Source organism: Danio rerio, chromosome 4, assembly GCF_052040795.2.
Source record: "Danio rerio strain M-AB ecotype USA chromosome 4, GRCz13ab, whole genome shotgun sequence".
Classification (NCBI taxonomy): Eukaryota; Metazoa; Chordata; class Actinopteri; order Cypriniformes; family Danionidae; genus Danio; species Danio rerio.
Window position 1 is genome coordinate 485,027 of NC_141024.2, and position 21,249 is coordinate 506,275.

Below are 21,249 nucleotides of genomic sequence, written 5' to 3' on the forward strand. Positions count from 1 at the left end.
CTGATAAAATTTCAAGACACTGGCACGTTGCATTTTCCAAAAATATCCCGGATTTTCATCAGTTTTTTTTGGTATATATATATAAAGGTTACATTAGCATGCAACTATATTAGCAGTTTATGGAGCCATATCGGTCTCAATAATATTACATTTACAAAATATGTGCTCATCACAATTCACAAATAACAATTTGCTAATTTAAAACACTATTCACAAATGCACAAATCCAATTTGTAACTTCCAATTCATAAATGTGTGATGGATTGTGCAAACATTTTAAATGCATTTGGGGAAATATTTCTGCTTTTTTATTGTGAATTTAGGAATTTTGTTTTTAAATGACATAATGGATTTGTGCATTTATGAATTGTTTCAAATTTACGAATCGAATTTTTGTAAACGTGAATTGTATGATTATTATTTTTATAAATGTATTATTATTGAGAGTGATGTTAATCCATAGCAGCTCGCTGTATATGTAAACTACAGTACCCAGAACCAGCGGTGGGGGCCTTCGGCTATCTTCGTGTGTTTCCGCCCACGGGAGCGCGCGCCGCGGAATGTTGCTCTGATTCCAGCGCGGTGGAAAAACTTTCTGAGAGATGGAGCGGTCGCCGAGGCGCTGAGTTCTGCACTTTTATTCGGGAATTTCGCCACGTAAAGGAGGTTTAGTTGGAAAGAAATTCGCTGTTTTCCACTTTTGTGCGGATTTAAACTTTGGAGGCTCGGTTTTTGTAAACTTTCGAAGAGTTTAGTGTCGGAGAGATGCCGCAGCCCGCTCGCGCTGTGAGCTCCGCGCTGCTCCTGCTCCTCCTCATCGGATTTACAGCCGTTACCGGAGACTCGGGCCGAACGGAACCGGAGCCGTGTCCGTCGGTGTGCTCGTGTACTGGGAATCTGGCGGACTGTAGCAGATTAAAGGCCGGTCGGACGGTGGAGCGGCTGCCCGCGAGGATCACGCGTCTGTGAGTGTCTTTGTGTCTCTCTCGCTGGAACTCCATCAAAACACACACACTCAACACACACAGGAGGAAAACACCGCGGATTTAAAGTTTATTATTTTATTTAAAGTGTTTGTATGGAAAACAACTCAAACAAACAAGGCAGAAAGTTTAAATATAAACTTTCCCCACTCTGTAAAGTGATGTTAACTCAGTTTGATCGACTTTGTTGTGCAGTTTTAATTTAAAGGCCCAGATCATTTAATTTAAGACTTTAAAAAATAAAGACGCTGTAAAAGAATGATTATCCCAAAGTAGATTTTATATTCAGACTTTCTATTTAATAATATAACCTACGAAAAGTATTATTTGCGAATTATAATTGGTGAAATCATATTAACAGTCAATTAATAACAATGTAAACATGTTCATAGTGAATTAAATAGTGCTGGTGTTGTTTTAAAGTCAGTCCTGCATGCGATTTCAGACCCAATATTGAAAGTCTAGTGATAAACAATATATAGGGAGAGTGTTACTTGTTTAAAAAAATGCACGATTGTGTAAATATAAAACCCAACATTTTAAATCAAACTCCACACACACACACACACACACACACTGGAGATTAATATAAGGAAAACATGCAGATTTAATCATTATTTTTGAAGTGTTTATATGAAAAAGCAACTGGAATAAGGCGTGAAGTTAAAATATAAAATGTTCTCCCTCTGTAAAGTGATGTAAACTCACTGATCGACATTGTTGTGTGTTTTCAGTTTAAAGGCCCAATTCATTTAAAGCATAGCACTTTGATTAAAAAATAAAATGGAATCATAGCCATATATTTATTTGAGAAGGCCTGGGTCTTCCAGCCAAAATAAATTAGTTTGTGTATTTTTGGGGGGGATCAACAAGTTTAGTTTTGACTACAAAAAATCCTTCTTATCTAATAATGTTGAAATCAAACTCATCTTTTTTTTGTTCTACAACATCAGAATCCTCCATCAAATGTTAAATAAATAAATTAAAATGTTTTATTTACATAACAGCAAGCTTACATGTCAGATGTGGCACAAAGTGTCTCTAAATGCAGCTCAGAGGTGCATGACTGCATTTACACAGCTGTTATAACCTACATACACTATCACTGCAACTGTAGTGGCTCACTATCAAATTCAGCTCTATGAAGTTAATTAATTAAATATAAAAGGAATCATCCATTACACCATACTTTAAAAATGACATAAGCCATGACAGTCTATGTTTTTACATTACTTTAACTTAATTTAGAAAGTTAATCTGTTTATTTTAGTCAAGTAAACAAAGTTGAACTTGTTTTTAGTCAGCTTAATTGATGCAAGGTAAAATGACCTGGTTAAACGTAATTTAAGTGAGAAGCATATCAGTAAGCTATTATGAGTTGTTGTTCTGTGGGTAGCTGCTTTATTTTGATTTGTTTTATTAATGAAGAACAAACACTGTGATCAATCTGACCTCTGCTTTAGATCGAATTCAGCTGAACTGATTACAAAATGTCTATTAAGCATTTATTAATCTACTTGTTGTTCCTTATTAGCAAGCTTTTAACACACGAGTTCTGTCAATATGTGCTTTATTTTGACGGTTTTATTCATGAGGAACAAACATGCATTCGCTGATCCTGGGTCAGTTGCATGCAAAGCTAGATTTCAGCATGGTTTTTGTTGGGGCTCTTCAGGCTTCCAGGGGTTCAGGAGGGGATGCTAATTTACGAGCAGCTCTGCAGCACATGTTAACGCATTAAACTGGCCCGGCTTTTGTTTTCCCCAGGCCCATTATTTCTGCTGAATTAGCAGCTAAACCCAAGCAGAGATGGAAGCCATTAGGAGCCCATGTGCAGAGAAAAAGAGGGAGGGAGGCCTGGAGCTTTTGGCTGTGAAAGCCTCTCGCTGCCAGAATGGAAAAATAGAAGGAAAAAGCTTTTCATGATTTACATCTGGAAAGAGCTGAGGGTTTTTTTTTCTCTTCGTCTTTTTCCAGAGTTTGAGTTTGAGACGACAGCAGCTGTTTTACTCCACTTTCATAGCTCAGCTCTGAACCCACACCTTTAACTGAGCCAGAGTCACTCTGGAACATTGATCAGTCCCGTTGTACAGTCAAAAATGACCATTGCAATTAGATATCAAGGATATTTCACCCAAAATTAGTATAGTAATGCAACCCCCAATCAGAAAATGTTGGGACGATATGGAAAATAATGGAAATATGGAAATAACAATTGGGACGATATAGAAAATAAACAAATAAACATAAAGATTAGTGATTTCTAAATTTACTTTGGCTTGTATTTGATTGCAGACAGTGCAACATACATTATTAATGTGTTCCTTATGATTTTTATTAGATTTTTTTTTCTAAACACACATGCCAATTTTGGCTCTTGCAACACATTTTAAAAAGTTGTATCAGTAAAGCATTTACTACTTTGTAATGTTGGCGTTCCTTTCACAACACCCAGGCCCTGTTTACACTGTCAGGTCTTGATGCCCAATCCCGATTTGTTGCCTATATCTGATTATTCTGCTAGTCTGTTTACACGTTCTTTTAATTCTGACCCATATCTGATTCATGTGTTTACACTTGGCATACTATTTACAATGTCGCGCATGCGTAAAGGTGTGTTCTAGCATCTGCGCCACACTAGCCACGATGAAAGAAATTGCTTTCAGCTCTGTTAAATATGTGAAGTTCTCCCAACTTTAAAATGAGTTTGAGGTGGAGGAGGAGGGAATCCTCCACCATTCAGAGGAATCTATGGGTACGAGAGAGATCTCAGGTCTGGTGGGAGCAGATTGTGGCGACTGACCACTTTCCTCCTTCATGTTTCGTCTGTTGTTGTTGTTGTTTACCGCTTAGGCGTCTCCACACACGCTCTTCCTTCTACATCATTAAACCGTGGAGAAGCACCACATTGTCGCAAGTTTAATGACATACACAACGAAATGCCTAAATAGTCTCAAATACAATACAAAGTAAATTTTAAACATTTAGAAAATCTCAAATACAAGCCAAAGTAAATTTAAAAATCACTCATTTCTGTTTTTATTTGCGTTTTCCGTATCGTCCCAACATTTTCTGATTTGGGGTTGCATTACTATACTAATTTTGGGTGAAATATCCTTGATATCTAATTGCAATGGTCATTTTTGACTACAACTGGACTGATCAATGTTCCAGAGTGACTCTGGCTCAGTTAAAGGTGTGGGTTCAGAGCTGAGCTATGAAGGAGGCCTGAAACCCATCTCTGAATATCTGAATGTTTGCACTTTTTTCGTGTCTACACGGTCATAGAACAGATCCGATCTGCGTCACATATGAGCAAAAAATCTGAATTGGGTCAAATAGCCAGTGTAAATGTTGTTTAGGGACTGGAGACAGCAAGTGATGAAGTGTATCTGGTGTAATTTTGTTCCATTCTTCCTGCTTAAGGTGGGCGACAGTACGGGGTGTTCATTGTCACATTTTGCACTTCCAGATGCTCCACACATTCTTTATTGGAGACAGGTCGGGACTGCAGGCAGGCCAGTCCTGTACCTGTAGGCAGGACTTTGTAATGTGTGCAGAATGTGGTTTTGCATTGTCTTGTTGACATACTTAATCACACATTTCCCAACACTAATTGTTTACAGCCTGTGATAATTTTATTTCATCTAAAAGCTTCACTGCTTGTGATTTAAAAAAAAGAGAAAGTGTAAACAAAATGACTCTCCTGAACCCAAAAATAAGATTTTTCGAAGAATACTTTAGTTTAAATCCTGATAATAACTCATTACCTGCCTATTATTAAAATATTGTCTGTTTAGTATTATTTAAAATAATATATACTTATATTCTACATTTTTAATCCTGCTCAATACCTAAACCCAGCGACTGCACTGTAAAATATATAAAAATTAAGTTTTCTGTATTTTATGATTTCATGCTTTTATTTTTTCCCTGTTTAAAGCTGCTTTTTATTGCATTATAAGATCTTGATCTTTATTTTAAAAAAACGTTTAACCTCTAGAAAAAAAGTGACATGTGTAATAGTGTGCAGTGCTGTATTGTGTGTGTTGGTGTTGTTTATTACGCTACAGAAACCTTGTAATAAACTGCAGCACATTTACTGTTATTTTACACACTCATTTCTCTAGATATTATTTATTTTTCAGTATATTATGATTTTAAACCACTAAAATGTCAGTAAAAGTCACTTTTTTAAACTGTAGTTGAATTTTCAATATCAAAAGTGGACAGAGCAGAGATCAACATCCCATAATGCAGTTCACTACCGCAAATAAACCCACAATGCTGAAGTTGTTCGCTAACAGAGTGTATGATGTTTTGAGTTTTACCCTGTGGTGTTTTTGAACAGGCTTTATTTATTTAGAAATGGCTCAGGTTTCCAGCATCAACAGGACTTTATTCAGTACCGATTGTGTGAAAGCAACCGTGCAGAAATGATCGAGTTAATCATCATCAATGCCGCAAATATGTTAAATAAACACTCTTGCATCCTTTAAAGGGCCATGAAACCCCCTCGTTTCAGCAGGGTGTTTTCACACCTCTACTTTCGAAAAAGTCAGAAAAGTGGGCGTGTCCAGCTCTGTTTAGGGGGGAGTGTCGGAGGAACTAAAGTGGGATGGTGTGGGAGTGTCTATTTGTGCACGCGCGAGTTTCAGAGTCAAAATACACACCAACACAGACAGGAGAAAGCGATGGTGTTTAACCTACATGGACATCTGTAGTCGAATTATTTGCTGAATTAATAAATGTTGGACTTTAACTGCAGTTTGGCTCTTTCATTCAGGGAATTCATTCATGCCCCTCGCGACAAACGAGGTATTTGATTCGAGGAACTGCTCTAAGCATGTATTTTTCATGCAATGTTTGATACCGCACGGCGAATGAGAGAAAAAAAAAACTCCGCATTTCCCGGAAACTTAGATGCCCACGGCAGGTAGCGTCAGAAAGCCGCGTGTGTTATTCCGGTCACTAAATGCGGTGCTAACATTTCTGCACTCAGTGCTATAGTTAACTTAATTCGATACGAGCAAACTGAATAAACAAAGAGCACTGGTCGCTCACTTACCAAATCTGTAGAGACAGGACAATCACCAGCAACTAGAGCCGCGTCTTTATGGAGAGAATACTACAAGCAAATCCAGATTTCAGCGTTTGCAGATGAGAACAGCTCTCAGGTAAACAATAATCCTCCTTAGACACGTAAGTTATTGTTGTCGAGCGTCGCGTACACTGTTAATCCACACGTGAGACTGAGCTCTCACAGAGAGAAAATGAAAACGAAACTTAACTGTAGCAAACTATAAAAGCAACACTTCACGCTTGTTTTGCCAACACAACGTGGCGTCTTTGTGGCGTAAACACGGTGACACAAATGAATATTAATGAAGTTGCACAATAGAGCGCGCTGATTGGTTTGAACCAAGCCTTACTCATGCATTAATGTATCACACTGTAAGACGTAATAAGACTCACTCAGGCACAGACGCCCAGTCTGCACGCTGGAATACACGCTATTATGTCATGACCGTGACGCAGCTTCAAAAATTTGTTTCAAACAGGAAGTACGAATTTGCTTGAAATAACGCAAAAACAACCAATTTACACTTTTTAGTGAAATATAGGTGTCCTAATAGTGTTTTTAGCAGTGTGGGACACATATACGACTGTCAACAGCTCAAAAAATGTGTTTTGGTGTTTCGTGACCCTTTAAGTGACTCATGAATGTGATAAAGTCGAGTGTTAATGAACTGAACAAGAGTCTGAAGCGTTTATCTTATCTGAACCGAGGGGTGTGTGATTGCTCCCTGTTCACACTTCTGTCGCCTGCAGTCAATCCACGACCACAATTCAGCACAAATCGGCATGCGCTGTAGAAAATATCCATAAATGAGCAGATTTATCTATTTTGTGATTCATGTTTTGTTTATTTTTCCACATTTACTTGCTTTTGAATTGCATGATGGGATCTTGATCTTTATTCCAGCAACTTTTAACCTTAAAACATGTGTGTGAAACCTGATTCTTATGAAAACTTTAAAAGTTTATTGTCAGAAATAGTTTTAGTATTTTTATTATGTTCATGTAATTTAGTATTTTTATTAAGTATTTTGTGTAATTTAGTATTTTATTAGCTGCATGTTTATGCATTTTGTTGTATTGTTTTCCCATTAAAATAACCCAAGATAGCATGGCGCTAAATAAAATCAATACTTTGTATTAGGCCTGTCACAATAAACAATATATTGACTCGTTGTGCAACATTTGTACTTGGCCTTAATAATTATTGGTGTTGCAATATACATTTACAAATTCACAAATAACGTTAAAACCATTTTAAAAGCACATTTACATTCATTATTTATTTTATAACTGGATTAATAGGACGTTTAATAGGATATATAATAGGAAATTTTTACAGAAAGTGAAAAACATTAGCCTTGGAAGTGTTTATGGCCATTATTTGCTTTATTATCCTAAATTTATTATATAATCAAAGGCATGAAATGATCTCAAAATGACAATAATATTGATTATCGCAACTATTTTTCTCACAATATATCGCACAACAAATCATCATACATCGATAACACATTTATTAAATCGTTTAGCATTAAATAGTGAATTTGAACTGATCTCAGCTCAACTTTTATTTATAAAACACTTTCAAACTGTTAAAATGAACCAAAGTGCTGTCCGAAAATCACATTTAAACGTTCACTGCGAACTTAAAATAGTGACAACTTAGGATACCTTGAAAGCTTTCAGAGTTTGATTATAGTGAGATTTGTCTTGATCATAAGATTTGTCATTATTTTATGTCTGTAATGAGGTGATGTAATATAGTTAAGCTATATAAAGCTGTTATAGTCGTGTAGTTAAGATCAATAAGGGTGAAGAAGAGCAGATGAAACAGCCAGAATCTCATGAATTGGTCTTGTTTTGTGGACGATTGTGAAGCTCCACCTCTGAGTGTGAGAGATTCCAGTAAAACACTCGCGCAGAGCCAGAAACACACACACTCACACACACTCGATGTGCTGCTGCGAATCAAAGGCGGCGCTCACTTTCCCTGCATTGCGAATAGATTAGCAGTCGTTAGTTTCCCCGCGGCCGCGAGTGTTTGAGCTGATGGAGTCCAGATGCTGGAGAGACGCTTCACACCGCAGCGCACACGCACACACTCGCAAAACACACACCTCACAGTCCCAGCACTCACACTCACATCTCACAGTCTTCAGCTCACACACACACACACTCACAAAACACACACCTCACAGGTTTCAGCACACACAGCTCATCTGGCATTTTAAAGGGTTGTAATATTGTGTGGAGGCTCATACACTGTACAAATGTCTATTAATGAACCTTATTTTGTGTGTTTTGTGTTTACTTGCGGCGGTGAGTTGAGCATTATGGGATGTTGATCTCTGCTCTGTCCACTTTTGATATTGAAAATTCAACTCTACACTTCATCAAAGTGACTTTTATTGACATTTTAGATGTTCGTAATAATATAAAAATAATATCTAGAGAAATGAGTGTGTAAAATAACAGTAAATGTGCTGCAGTTTATTACAGGGTTTCTGATATACAACACCAACACACACAATACAGCACTACAGACCATTATACATGAGCAGCAAACACACTTTATACAACTTTTCAAGGTAAAAGTTGTTGGAAGAAAGATCAAGATCCCATAGTGCAACTTAAAAGCAGGAATAAACCAGGAAAAATATAAACATGATTTACAAAATATTGTTTACAGTGTACAGCAGGTTTAAATGCATCAGAAATCATTGCAACTTTTTCAGCGTGTGCATTTAATATTTGAATCAATCATTTATTCATTCATTCATTTTCTTGTCGGCTTAGTCCCATTGTTAATCCAGAGTCACCACAGCGGAATGAACCGCCAACTCATCCAGCAAGTTTTTATGCAGCTGATGCCCTTCCAGCCCAACCCATCTCTGAAAAAATATTTGAATAATTTTGCATCGATTTCCAAAATGACGCATTTGAATCAGTTTAATGTCTGTAAACTCCTCCCCCTTCCATAGGCCAACTCTGCTCTGATTGGTCAGCTGTCAAAGTCTGTTTTGATTAGCGATACACTGATATGGAGTTTTTAACCGATAACTTTTCAGATTTGGAGGCCGATATATTAGCTGATGAATAATGATCACCACCAAATTATTTTGTTTTTACATTCAGAACCAATTAAATACTCAATTAGTGGCTCAATAAATTATATTTAATTTATAATTATTATCATTTATAATATTTATTATATTATTAATTTATAATATGTATTTTATAAAATGTAGAATGCTATGCTTTTCTTTGTTGACCTTACCATCATTGTAGATTTACCACTCCCTTCCCCTTTTTATTTTATCTATCTGTCTGACCGTCCGTCCGTCTATGTGTTTGTACGTCTGTTCATCCGTCCGTCCATGTGTCTGTCCATCCGTTTGTCTGTCTATCTGTTCATGCATACATCTATCCGTCTATTTATTCCATACCAGCCTACACTCCCATTTTTCCCAGGAGTCTCCCTTTATTTTTCCTGGGAAACTCTGTTCGTCCATCCGTCCATCCATCCATCTATCCATCCATCCATCCATCCATCCATCCATCCATCCATCCATCCATCCATCCATCCATCCATCCATCCATCCATCCATCCATCCATCCATCCATCCATCCATCCATCCATCCATCCATCCATCCATCCATCTATCTATCTATCTATCTATCTATCTATCTATCTATCTATCCGTCTATACTGTCTATATAAATACAGTCTCAGCTATAGACAATAGGATAAAATGGGAAATAGGGCTCGGCGCTAAAACATACACCATAGAATAGAAAATCAGGAGAAATGATCAGTGTATTGCCAAAAAGGTGTTCTTAGCTGCCAAAAGTCATTGAATTTTTTGATGTTTGTCATAGGCGAGTTACTCTAGAAATAGCGTACATTCTTGAGACAACCACATTTTTAAAGGAGCGTACCTGAGGAGATGACCACAATAAAAGTGTGCATTTCTTCCAGATAAACCAAGATTGAAAACAAATGCTTGGCATAGAAAGTCCAACACATTTCAACTTTATATTAATCAACTATTCCTCTGTGTTTCCCAGTGATGGGTTGCGGCTGGAAGGGCATCCGCTGTGTAAAAACATGCTGCATATGTTGGCGGTTATTCCGCTGTGGCGACCCCGGATTAATAAAGGGACTAAGCCGACAAGAAAATGAATGAATGAATGTAATCTTTTCTATGACCAACTTTCTTTTATATCAATAAAATCTGCTGTCGGACAAAAACAGTAGTGCTTAAGTAAAGCAACCAAATAAAAATAGCAGTAAAACATTAATAAATTGGCAGACAGTGAGCTTGTGAAGTGGTTCAACCAGCGGAAATAATACAGAATTTATCGGCTTAAAGATATCAGATAATGAAAACATTTAAAATAGCATTTAATATCCATACAGCCGCTGATATATCCCTGGTTTTGGTTTAAAAGTCAAATCTCCACTTTGTTTACTAAATTAAATGTCCATGAATGAATAATTGTGGCTCTTTTGAAAGCTGTATTTCTGTAAGTGCACTATTAAGTCGTAATAATAGTGATGTATGTATTATTGAGGTTTGTCTGATTGGTTGTGTTTGTATAAACTCTCTGTGCTAATATCTGAGCGTGTTTCTGCTGTTTAACGCTGTTTTTCCTCTTCGCAGGGATTTGAGCCATAATAAGTTGCGTGTGTTTCCTGAAGCGCTGTTCTCCAGCCTGCCGCAGCTCAGCGAAATGTGAGAGCTCTTTCTGGGTTTTGCCTCTTTTATTTTCCTCTTCAAATGTCTCAGATGATGAAATCTGTATGTTTGCTTTTGCAGAAAGCTGAGCAACAATGAGTTCGAGTCCATCCCGGATTTGGGCCCGAACGCTGGTAACCTGAGCAGTCTGATTCTGTGAGTATAAGCTTTGGATGATGTGTGTCTTTATTATTATTTTCAATTAACTCCTGTTGTGGGAGAATCTGACCAATGGAATGAGTTAGGAGGCGGGGTTGTGTTTCTGGCTGTCCAATGGAATGAGTTTAGGGGCAGGGCTGTGTGTTTGACTGATCATTAGAACGAGTTTGGGAATGGGACTGTGTGTCTGGCCGACCAATGGAACAACTTTGGGGGTGGAGCTTTGTCTGGCTGACTAATAGAATGAGTTTGAGGGTGGAGCTTTATGCCTTGCTGACTAATAAAATGAGTTTGGGGGTGGAGCTTTGTGTCTGGCTGACTAATAGAATGAGTTTGGGGGTGGAGCTTCATGCCTGGCTGACTAATAGAAGGAGTTTGGGGGTGGAGCTTTGTGTCTGGCTGACTAATAAAATGAGTTTGGGGGTGGAGCTTTGTGTCTGGCTGACTAATAGAATGAGTTTGGGGGTGGAGCTTTATGCCTGGCTGACTAATTGAATGACTTTGGGGGTGGAGCTTTATGCCTGGCTGACTAATAGAATGAGTTTGGGGGTGGAGCTTTATGCCTGGCTGACTAATAGAATGAGTTTGGGGGTGGAGCTTTGTGTCTGGCTGACTAATAGAAGGAGTTTGGGGGTGGAGCTTTGTGCCTGGCTGACTAATAGAATGAGTTTGGGGGTGGAGCTTTGTGTCGGGCTGACTAATAGAATGAGTTTGGGGGTGGAGCTTTGTGTCGGGCTCACCAAAAGATTTAAATGTGAGTGATTATAATTCTTTTGCGTGAGTGTGTGAGAGTGTGATTGATCTTGCATGTGTGTGAATGAAGAAAACGTCCTGTGGAGTCTCCCGTTCAGGGATTTTGCAGGCTGGTTTGTGTTGGATGTGCTCGAGCTGAGTTTGGGAATGTTTTTACTGCGCTCAGAACAGTTTGAGTCTGCTTTTAATCTGGATGTGAAATCCTCCTCATTGTCTGTTCATTACTGCTTCATTACTGACTGTTATTTACTGCAGATTCCATCTTTCTGACGCATCAGATCACAACACAATGACATATTCATCTCTGCTGAAGAGTGTGTGAGCGTATATGCTGATGTGTGTTAGGTGTGTGTGACAGTGTGTGTGTTTAAGAATGCATGTGTTTTTGTGTGTGAATGCCAATGTGTGTGTGGTGACTGTGTGTGTTGAGAGAGTGTGTTTGAGTGGATACATGTATTTGGGAATATGTGTGAGTGTATGTGCCAATGTGTGTGTGTGTGTGTGTGTATGGTGTGTATATGTGTGGTTGTGTCTTCTGTGTTTCAGTGTGGGTCTGAATTTGTGTGTTTGAGACTAGGATGAGTCTGTGAGAGTGTGTGCTTGTTGTTGTGTCTGTATGAGGAGTGTGTTTGTGTGTGTGTGTGGTATTTCCTCTTGGACGCAGCAGTGTTGTTGGCCTGTTCTCTTGTGTGTGTGACGGCGCCTGTGTGGAGTGTCATCTGAGTTTGAGCGCTGTGTGTTAAATACAACACCATCTAGAAACATCCGACCCTCAAACACACACGCGTTGATAATCCAGAGCGGCTCCGTTTGCAGGAACACACACTCTGACGGTGGGTTTAAAAAGAGCCGCTGTCATTTTGGGAAGAGATTTGCCGTCTGGACCAAGTTGTGAAAGACTTTATTCTGATATTTTTCTCATATGAAGTTTAATCGTACACTTTGCAAAGCGTTTAGTGTAGTTTGATGTTTCCTCATTCAAGCAGAATGCGAGAACATACCGACGAGAGGGGTTTTAAAGATGGCCGCCGAGTGAAAAGACGTGCCCTAGAGGGACATTGGTCACGCATACATTAGCAAAGTTCAGTCCTTCAGTCTGATGGTCTAATTTTCCAGCTAATTACTGGCGAGCGGCGGCTTCATACGGCTCTTTAATTGCAGAAGGCTGTAAATTCCTGTGAAATGGCTGAATGAGTTGAGGTGATGGCGAGGGAATTACTCCCAGCTGTGGAGCTGATGGCGTTTGTTTTTGGAGGACTGAAGGGTCAGCGCTGAGAGACGCTCAGTCTGAGAGAGTGTTTAAAGAAGAGGCTCCAGCTATTCGATACCCAGACCCGTACAGCTCTCTCTCTCTCTCTCTCTCTCTCTCTCTCTCTCGCTCGCTCTCTCTGTGGATTGTCCTTTGTTCTTAATGACGACTTGAAGCTTGCAAATTAATTGATTTAATTTTGAAAATGAATTGTTATTTTTTAATAAATGTAATTGTAAAATCAAATCTCATACACTAGTCTGAAAGTTCTTAAACTAGTCTTAAATTTCTTAAAGCTGGTTTAAAAGATGATAAGCTAGTTTAAAATAACTTTAACAAGTCTCAAAGATCTTAAACTAGTCTAAGAGGTCTTAAACCTAGTCTAAGAGGTCTTAAACCTAGTCTAAAAGATCTGAAACTAGTTTAAAAGTTCTTAAAGCTAGTCTAAAAGGTCTTAAAGCTAATCTAAAATATCCATAAACTAGTTTAAAATACCTTAAACCTGTCTAAAAGATTTTAAACTGTTCTAAAAGACCTTAAACTAGTCTAAAAATTCCTAAACTGGTTTTAAAGATCACAAACTAGTCTAAAAGATCTTAAACTAGTCTAAAAATCTTAAAGCTAGTCTAAAAGATCATAAACCAGTGTCAAAGATCTTAAACTAGTCTTAAATATCTTAATTTAGTCTAAAAGTTCTTAAACTGGTTAAAAAGATCACAAACTAGTCTAAAAGATCGCAGACAAGTCTAAAAGACCTTAAACTAGACTCAGAGATCTTAATTTAGTCTAAAAGATCTTAAACTAGGTTTAAAAGATCATAAATTAGTTTAAAAGACCTTAAACTAGTCAGAAATATTTTAAACTAGTCTTAAAGATCTTAAACTGGTCTAAAAGACCTTAATTTTGTGTAAAAGTTTGAAACTAGTCAAAAATTTCTTAAAGCTAGTTTAAAAGATCACAAACTAGTCTAAAAGATTTTAAACCACTATAAAAGTCTTAGTTAGTCTGAAAGATCATAAACTAGTTTAAAAGACCTTAAACTAGTGTTAAAGGTCTTAAACTAGTCTGAAAGATCTTAATTTAGTGTAAAAGATCCTAATTTAGTCTAAAAGTTCTTTAACTGGTCTTAAAGACCTTCATTTAGTCTAAAAGTTTTTTTAAACTAGTCTAAAAATTCTTGAACGACTCTAAAAGATCACAGACTACTTGAAAAAATCTTAAACTAGTCTAAAAAACAAACTTGTCTAAAAGATCTAAGATCTAAACTAAGATCTAAACTAAGATCTAAAGTAAACTAGTCTAAAAGATTAGTTTAGATTAGCTTAAGATCTTTTAGATTGGCTTAAGATCTTTTAGACTAGTTTAAGAGCTTTCAGAATATTGTATATATTCTTAGACTGCTGTTGTTTAATGGTGGTTATGGTTTTTTTTTACAGTTCAAGCTTTTTTAACTAGTTTCATCAAGAGGTTTTCAGTTATTTCTATACTGGTTAACCTGGTAATAGTCATGATCTCAAGGTGATCTAAAATCCCAGTGGTTTTTTGATTGTCTGTCCTGCAGTGATGATGTGAAATGATCTGGAGGATGAAGACGCTGCGTTCGCTCATTAACGATCTTTACTGCATGAGGAAAATATGCTGAAAGTGAGCTGCAGTTAATGTGTTTCAGACCGTCTGTGTGTCTGCGTTTGCTCATCTCAGAGCCAAGATCACTCATCTGCCAGAAACACACACACACACACACACACACTCTCTCTCTGGCGGTGTGGAAAGTGTCTGCATTGTGAAATTGTGCGAGTGTCTAATAACTCTCCTCACGCGCTGATGAGCCAAACACCGCTTTCACAATCCTCTTTATGTGGAAACAATCCGAGCGCGAGTGTGTTCTTCACATAATGTGTGGTGTTTTAACTCCTGTAGGTGTTTGTCATCAGGATTTGGCGTTTGGCTTGCGGCGCTATAAATATCTCCAGCGCTGGGGAAGCTAACGGCGTGTAACAGCCTTATTTGCTGAAAATTGCTTGAACAAATTTGAGGTGTGCGGCAGAAACACACAATGAGGCTCTTGTTTGTCTGATGGTGGAGGAGGAGGAGGAGGAGGAGGAGGAGGGGTCATAAAACACACACACACACACACACACACACACACACACACACACACACACACACACCTGAACACATACAGACTAGGGTTGTAACAATATACCGGTATGACGGTTTACCACGATTTGAACGTGCACGATTATCATACCATGAACAATTGCATATCAACGGTTTTAACCCTTAAAGACCGAGACAGCCGCCCGCGGCTAAAAATAAGTATTGCTCTTAAATGTTTAATAACTTTTGATCCGCTGATCTGATTCATACAATTCAAAGATTGGCATAAAGAAGAGAATCTCAGCTTTCCAGTGCTGTATCACATAACATTCGCGGACTTTCAGAGGCTCCGGAATCAGTGCGGTTACGTCATCAACATTTGACAACGCTGATTTGACAAAGAAACGCTCGTCACTGTGTCTCCGGACAAATCAGACACGATACATTGATGCATTGTCCCTCCTCCATGCCCAGATTGGTTCAAACTCGCTATATCACAACCAATAAGCATAGGTTTCGCTTTTGTTTGTGGACCAAGCTTTTTGAACAACACGGAATGAGAGATAGGCATACATTTATGCGCGGCTAAATAAAACGCAAAAAAAAAAAGTTTTTCATTAAATAATTCTCATACTAAGTACTTTTGCATGCACAGCAGCACAGAAACATGACAAAACAGTGACACAGCAAAGACGAACTGCTGCTCTTGCTGTATTCAAAAGACGCAAATGAAGGTGCAGCTGTTTGTCTGCATTGCAGACAACCATATCCAAATCCATATCGATAGACAACCATATCCATGCTGGCACATAAAACCTAAGGATGTTCCATATTGAATCTAGTTTCGTTATGTAACTATTTATAGTATAGTAAATATTTATATCTATTTTTTACTGAGGATTTGCACCATGTTTATTTGGACTTTATTTGGACTTTGACACATTATTTATTATTTTCTTATTTTTATTTGTTCATTGTAAGTGGTGTTGTTTATAGTAACTAAAAATATATTATTTGGAAAAAGTCAAATTTGCTTCACTGTTCTATTATTTTGTAACATTTGTAACATACCGTATACCGCGAAACCGTCAAACCGTGGTATTGTTTTAGACGATTATCATACCGTGAAAAATTCATACCGTTACAACCCTAATACAGACTTATATTCACACTCACACACACACCTGAACCCATACACACACACATTCCTGATCTCATACGCACAAACCTGAACACACACCTTAATACAAACACACATACTCACTCATATTCACACACCTGAACACACACACATTCTCACACGCATACACGCATCTAAACTTATTCACACAAACCTGCGTGCGTACACACACACACATACACACACACACATACACACACACGCATAAACTCTCATACAAAAACCTGAACACACACACACGCATATCTGAACTCATATGTACAAACCTGAACAAACACACACACACACCCACATAGCTGAACTCGTACGCACAAATCTGAACACACACTCACACACCTGAACTCAAATACAAAGACTTGAACACACACATGCATCTTAACGTACACACACACATACACACATCTGAACTAATACGCACAAACCTGAGCACAAACACACACACACCTGACCTCATATGCACAAAACCGAACACACAGCTGAACTTATACGCACAAATCTGAACACACACTCACACACCTGAACTCAAATACAAAAACTTTAACACACACGCATCAGAACGTACACGCGCGCACACACACACAAACACGCGCACACATATCTGAACTAATATGCACAAACCTGAACACACACACACCTGAATTCAAATGCACAAAACCAAACAACACACACACACACACACAGCTGAACTCATAGGCACAAACCTGAACACACACCTGAAATCAAACACAGTTCAAAAATCTGAACACACACACCTGAACACATACACGCACAAACCTGAACTGACACACACCTGAACACATAAAAGCACCAACCGGAGCTGACACACACACCTGAACTCATATAAACACACACACACACACACACACACACACACACACACTGTTAGATGTGTCTGCTTTCTCTATAGCTGTTCAGGAGTAATTATGCACCAATAATAAACAGTATTTAATGCAATATTAATAATAAACACTAGCAAGTGTGTGTGTGTGTGTGTGTGTGTGTGTGTGTGTGTGTGTGTGTGAACATTCCTCTCTTCCTGGTTTTCACACTTAAGTCTGTCTGAAGGATCTGCTCCGGCACGTCCCGCTCTTATCTCTCTCAACACCTCCACTTCACAAGAGCACAGATTTCCCAGCATGCATCTGTCCGCTGGGGCTTTTCGAAAAGAAAAATGTGTTTTTCCATCACGAGCCTCTTCTGAAACGAGAACCCGGAATATTAGATGTTTAATGTTCATAATAATATCAGAAATTGTTGGATAGATCTGAACAGGAGAAGATGAATCAGTGTTGTGTGAGCCGCAGGCTGTATTTATGGTTACTTCAGGTTTGGTTTTACGGCGCATTTTATTTATATTTTGAATATATAAAATGAATAATGGTCCATTTCCACTGAGTGCTACGGTACGGTTCGGTTCGGTACGCTTTTATGGCCGTTTCCACTGTCAATAAGCATACCGAACCAAACCGTACCACTTTTTCAGCACCCTTTCGAAAGGGTACCAAAAACGAGAAAGGGTACCAGAAGGTGGAGCTACACGCGCAGCCGAACGCTGATTGGTTACAGAGACACGTCACGAGCTTGTGGAGCTACACAGAACATAAACAAAGCATCCGCCATGTTCTAATACACAGCCGAGAGATTGCATGGATATACTCTATGCATATAATAACCAGCCATGGATGACCCGGGCTCAAACAAACCGTGTCGTCGTCTTGATGAACAGACACAAAGCCAAGAAGAAAAATCTGCCGTGTGCTGCTGTTGCTTTACGAGCCCGTCTAAAAGTGCGAGCGGTATTCGCTTTCTTCTGGGAGCTCGCGATCGCATCTATATTTGATAAAACGAACTTCTTGAGCTGATGATAATAACATGTGCGTGATAATTAAAGTGTCTCTGTCATCTGATCCATTAATAGCTCGTTTCCACTGACTGGTACAGTACGGTACGGGTCACCTTTATCAGGCTTGCGTTTGCACCACACAGGGTACCCTTTTGGTGGGCGTGGTGTATGACATAAAGTTTAAGTCGACGTCATGCTCGCTCGAATAAATGTCTACAGTAAAGCTGTACGGGTTGAGAAACAGATGCTTTATCCACATAAATACTTGTTTATAAATGTTTATTACTAACTTTTCTATGAACATGAATTGTTTATAACTGCAGATAAATGAAATAGGCGAAATAGGCTACTCTGACGTCTGCAGTTATATTAAATACATAGAAAAATTCCACATATATGAACACATACAGCCCCTTACAGTCTCTGATATATTATTAATTCAACCCGGGCTCATTGTGGAAACGTAGCCCCGGGGACGTTTCTGCGGACCGCGATTTACGTCCCGGGAGGTACGTATTCGAGCGTTTTTTTGTTTTCGCGGATCCGCGAGAGGCCGCTGTGCGCGCTTTTTCGCGTCTCGGGCGGGCGCCTCTTGGGAGCGCGCGGCGTTCACGCCAGCGCCGTTCTTGCGCGAAAAGCCGCCGGATCGAAAAAAAAAAAAAGCAAAAGCCCCCGTCTTCGATTTCGACCGCATTTTCGGATCCCGCCGCTTTCTCGCCCTTATTTTTCGGATTCCGTTTTTCGTCTTACCTGATTTCCATAACCCGCTGTTCCCCGGACTCGATCCCGGTCGTCGTCCACCGCGGCCGGCTCCGGCTCCTCCTCCTCGTCCGGGGCCTCCGCTCCGCCAACGCAACGCTGTGAGCTAGGCGGACAAACTGATTGCGTCGGGAAAGCCCTCCACTCGGAGGCGAGCCGTCGGCCGGCGAGCGCGAAGAGGAGGGGCGGAGCGGCGCCACACTGCCCCGCAGCGTTCGCTCGAAAAAAACCAAACGCAGCCTTTACGTACCTCTGGCCACGTAAATCGCGGTCTCCAGAAACGTCCGCGGGGCTACGTTTCCAGAATGAGCTTGGGTTGTATTAATTACAGAAACACAACACACAGCAGACATTTAGTCCTTATTTGAGTTCAAAAACACACGCAATATAGCCCACAGTCAGCGCAGACCTCTCATCTGTGTCTGTAATCTTCAGCAGCACGTCAGCTCTGTTAGAGTCATTCTGTCATTCCCAGTTCATAATAATCCAAAAGACGAAGATAAACACGGCAGTTTGTTCATGATTCAGGCTGCTAAAACAATTTGGCTCCTGTGTTTCTCTTTTTTTTCGCGTTAATAACCAATTTCTTTTGTCTTTTCTATGATGACAGTGATTACATGTTAGTAATTACCTCTGCTCATATTAGTATTCACATGTAAAATACAGACACATGTAAAAAAGTGCAATGTAAAAATTTTCTTGGGTTAACTAAGTCAGAGGTTCTCAAAGTGGGGGTCGGGACCCCCCGAGGGGTCGCGGGACAATGAAGGGGGGTCGCCTGGTGATTTTCAAAAATCAATTAATTTTTATTAAACCTTAAAACTTACTGTATTTTATCAATAACCTACTAAAGAGAAAAAAATAGTCGTTTATAGTTACTATAAACTATATAGTTACTGTAGTATCTTATAGTTAATAGTTCTATTGGATTGCGACTTCTCTGGTAATTACATTATACTGAAGGCACAGCAATACTTTCAGATGCAGCAGATTGATTTTATAACACCAGGTTAAACTTTCTTGCCCATTTACAGCACTGACATACATAAAAAAACACAAAGAATAGACTTGGGTCTATTGGTGTGTGTGTGTCATTGCATACAAGGTTTCTGTATTCATAACCACCACCGCAGAGAATATTGGGGGTCACGAGTCACTGGCATTGTCATTTTGGGGGTCGCGGGCTGAAAAGTTTGGGAACCCCTGAACTAAGTCACTGTGTGTTTTTTTTTTTTTTTTATAGCTAATCAAAATGTATCATTTCTTAAGGGGGCTAATAATATTGACCACAGTGGTTTTGCAATGTTTTTTGGTAACACTTTAGTTAGCAATAGGCTTATTACCTGCCTATTATTAAAATATATAATGTTTATTAGCACTTATATAAGTATGATCTTATTTAAAATCCCTAATTCTAAGTAAAACCTAAACCTAGCTACTACATTACTATTAATAAGCTGCTAATTAGTAGTTTATTTTGCTAAATGCACATGAATTGCACATTAAAATAGTTTAAATTCCAGATAAAGGGGATACTATAAAGAAAGTCCTTGCTCTGTTGACTCTTTAAGGTGCACTCCGTGAAAAAAATGTTGGTTTTTGATTGAGTTATGCATAGACTGACGTCACTCTACGCTGTTAAAATATGGTATTAATAATAACCTATGCACAAAAGATCAACCAGGAAGGTATTTAAATAAGAGTTTAAATGTCAAAAGTAGTGCATTAGTGCTTAAATGAAGAGTGTTGGGATTGCGTAACTGTAGTTGTGTGTGCTGCTGGACCCCCAGTGCTGTCTGTGGTCTGCGGCTCGCTGTGATTCAGGGAATGTTTTCTGCGTGTTCGACACACAAAGACTGCTCTGTGCCGGCCGCGTCCCAACACAAGCTGCTCCTGCTCTGCAATTTAGGAGGCGTGCAGCTCGGGAAACTGCGGCGCTTTCACTGAGCCAGTGGCCTTCATCAGCCGCGTAATTGCCAGGGTTTCTTTGCGTTTAAATACCTTGTTGGTAATTACCTTATAAACCAAATAACACACTTCTGCTGTGAGGAGGAGCGCTCCACCTGTGCTCAACTCTGGCCTCTGTTCTTCATACCTCCTCGCTTTAACCCTCGTGTGTTATTGGGTCAATTTCATCCACTCCGGGGTGATTCTGATGCTTGTTTTGGCCACAGCTTTCTCAGTGTTTGAGCAGATGGATTGATTTATGCTGTTTTGACACATATTTGGGGAAAACACTGCAAATTGACTGCACTTTGGTGATGATGGTGTTGTTTTTGCTTCATTGGCCTTCATTTAGAGCTGGGTGATATGGCAAAAAAAAAAACACGGTAATTTATTTTACATCAGTCGATATTGATATTTATCACGATAAACATGGAATCTTTATTTCTATCAACTTT

General features: G+C 39.0%; 1 protein-coding gene across 2 annotated transcripts in view; it reads left to right on the forward strand.

Annotated features, from left to right (window-relative positions):
• The first annotated feature begins 560 nt into the window (after positions 1-560).
• lrig3 (leucine-rich repeats and immunoglobulin-like domains 3) overlaps positions 561-21,249 on the forward strand; it is a 41,902-nt gene continuing 21,213 nt past the window's right edge. For both annotated transcript variants that reach the window (XM_087247209.2, NM_001110347.1), the window contains 3 exon segments: positions 561-965; positions 10,730-10,801; positions 10,886-10,960. In XM_087247209.2, coding sequence (XP_087103335.2) covers positions 766-965; positions 10,730-10,801; positions 10,886-10,960 — 347 coding nt within the window. In that variant the 5' untranslated portion in view covers positions 561-765.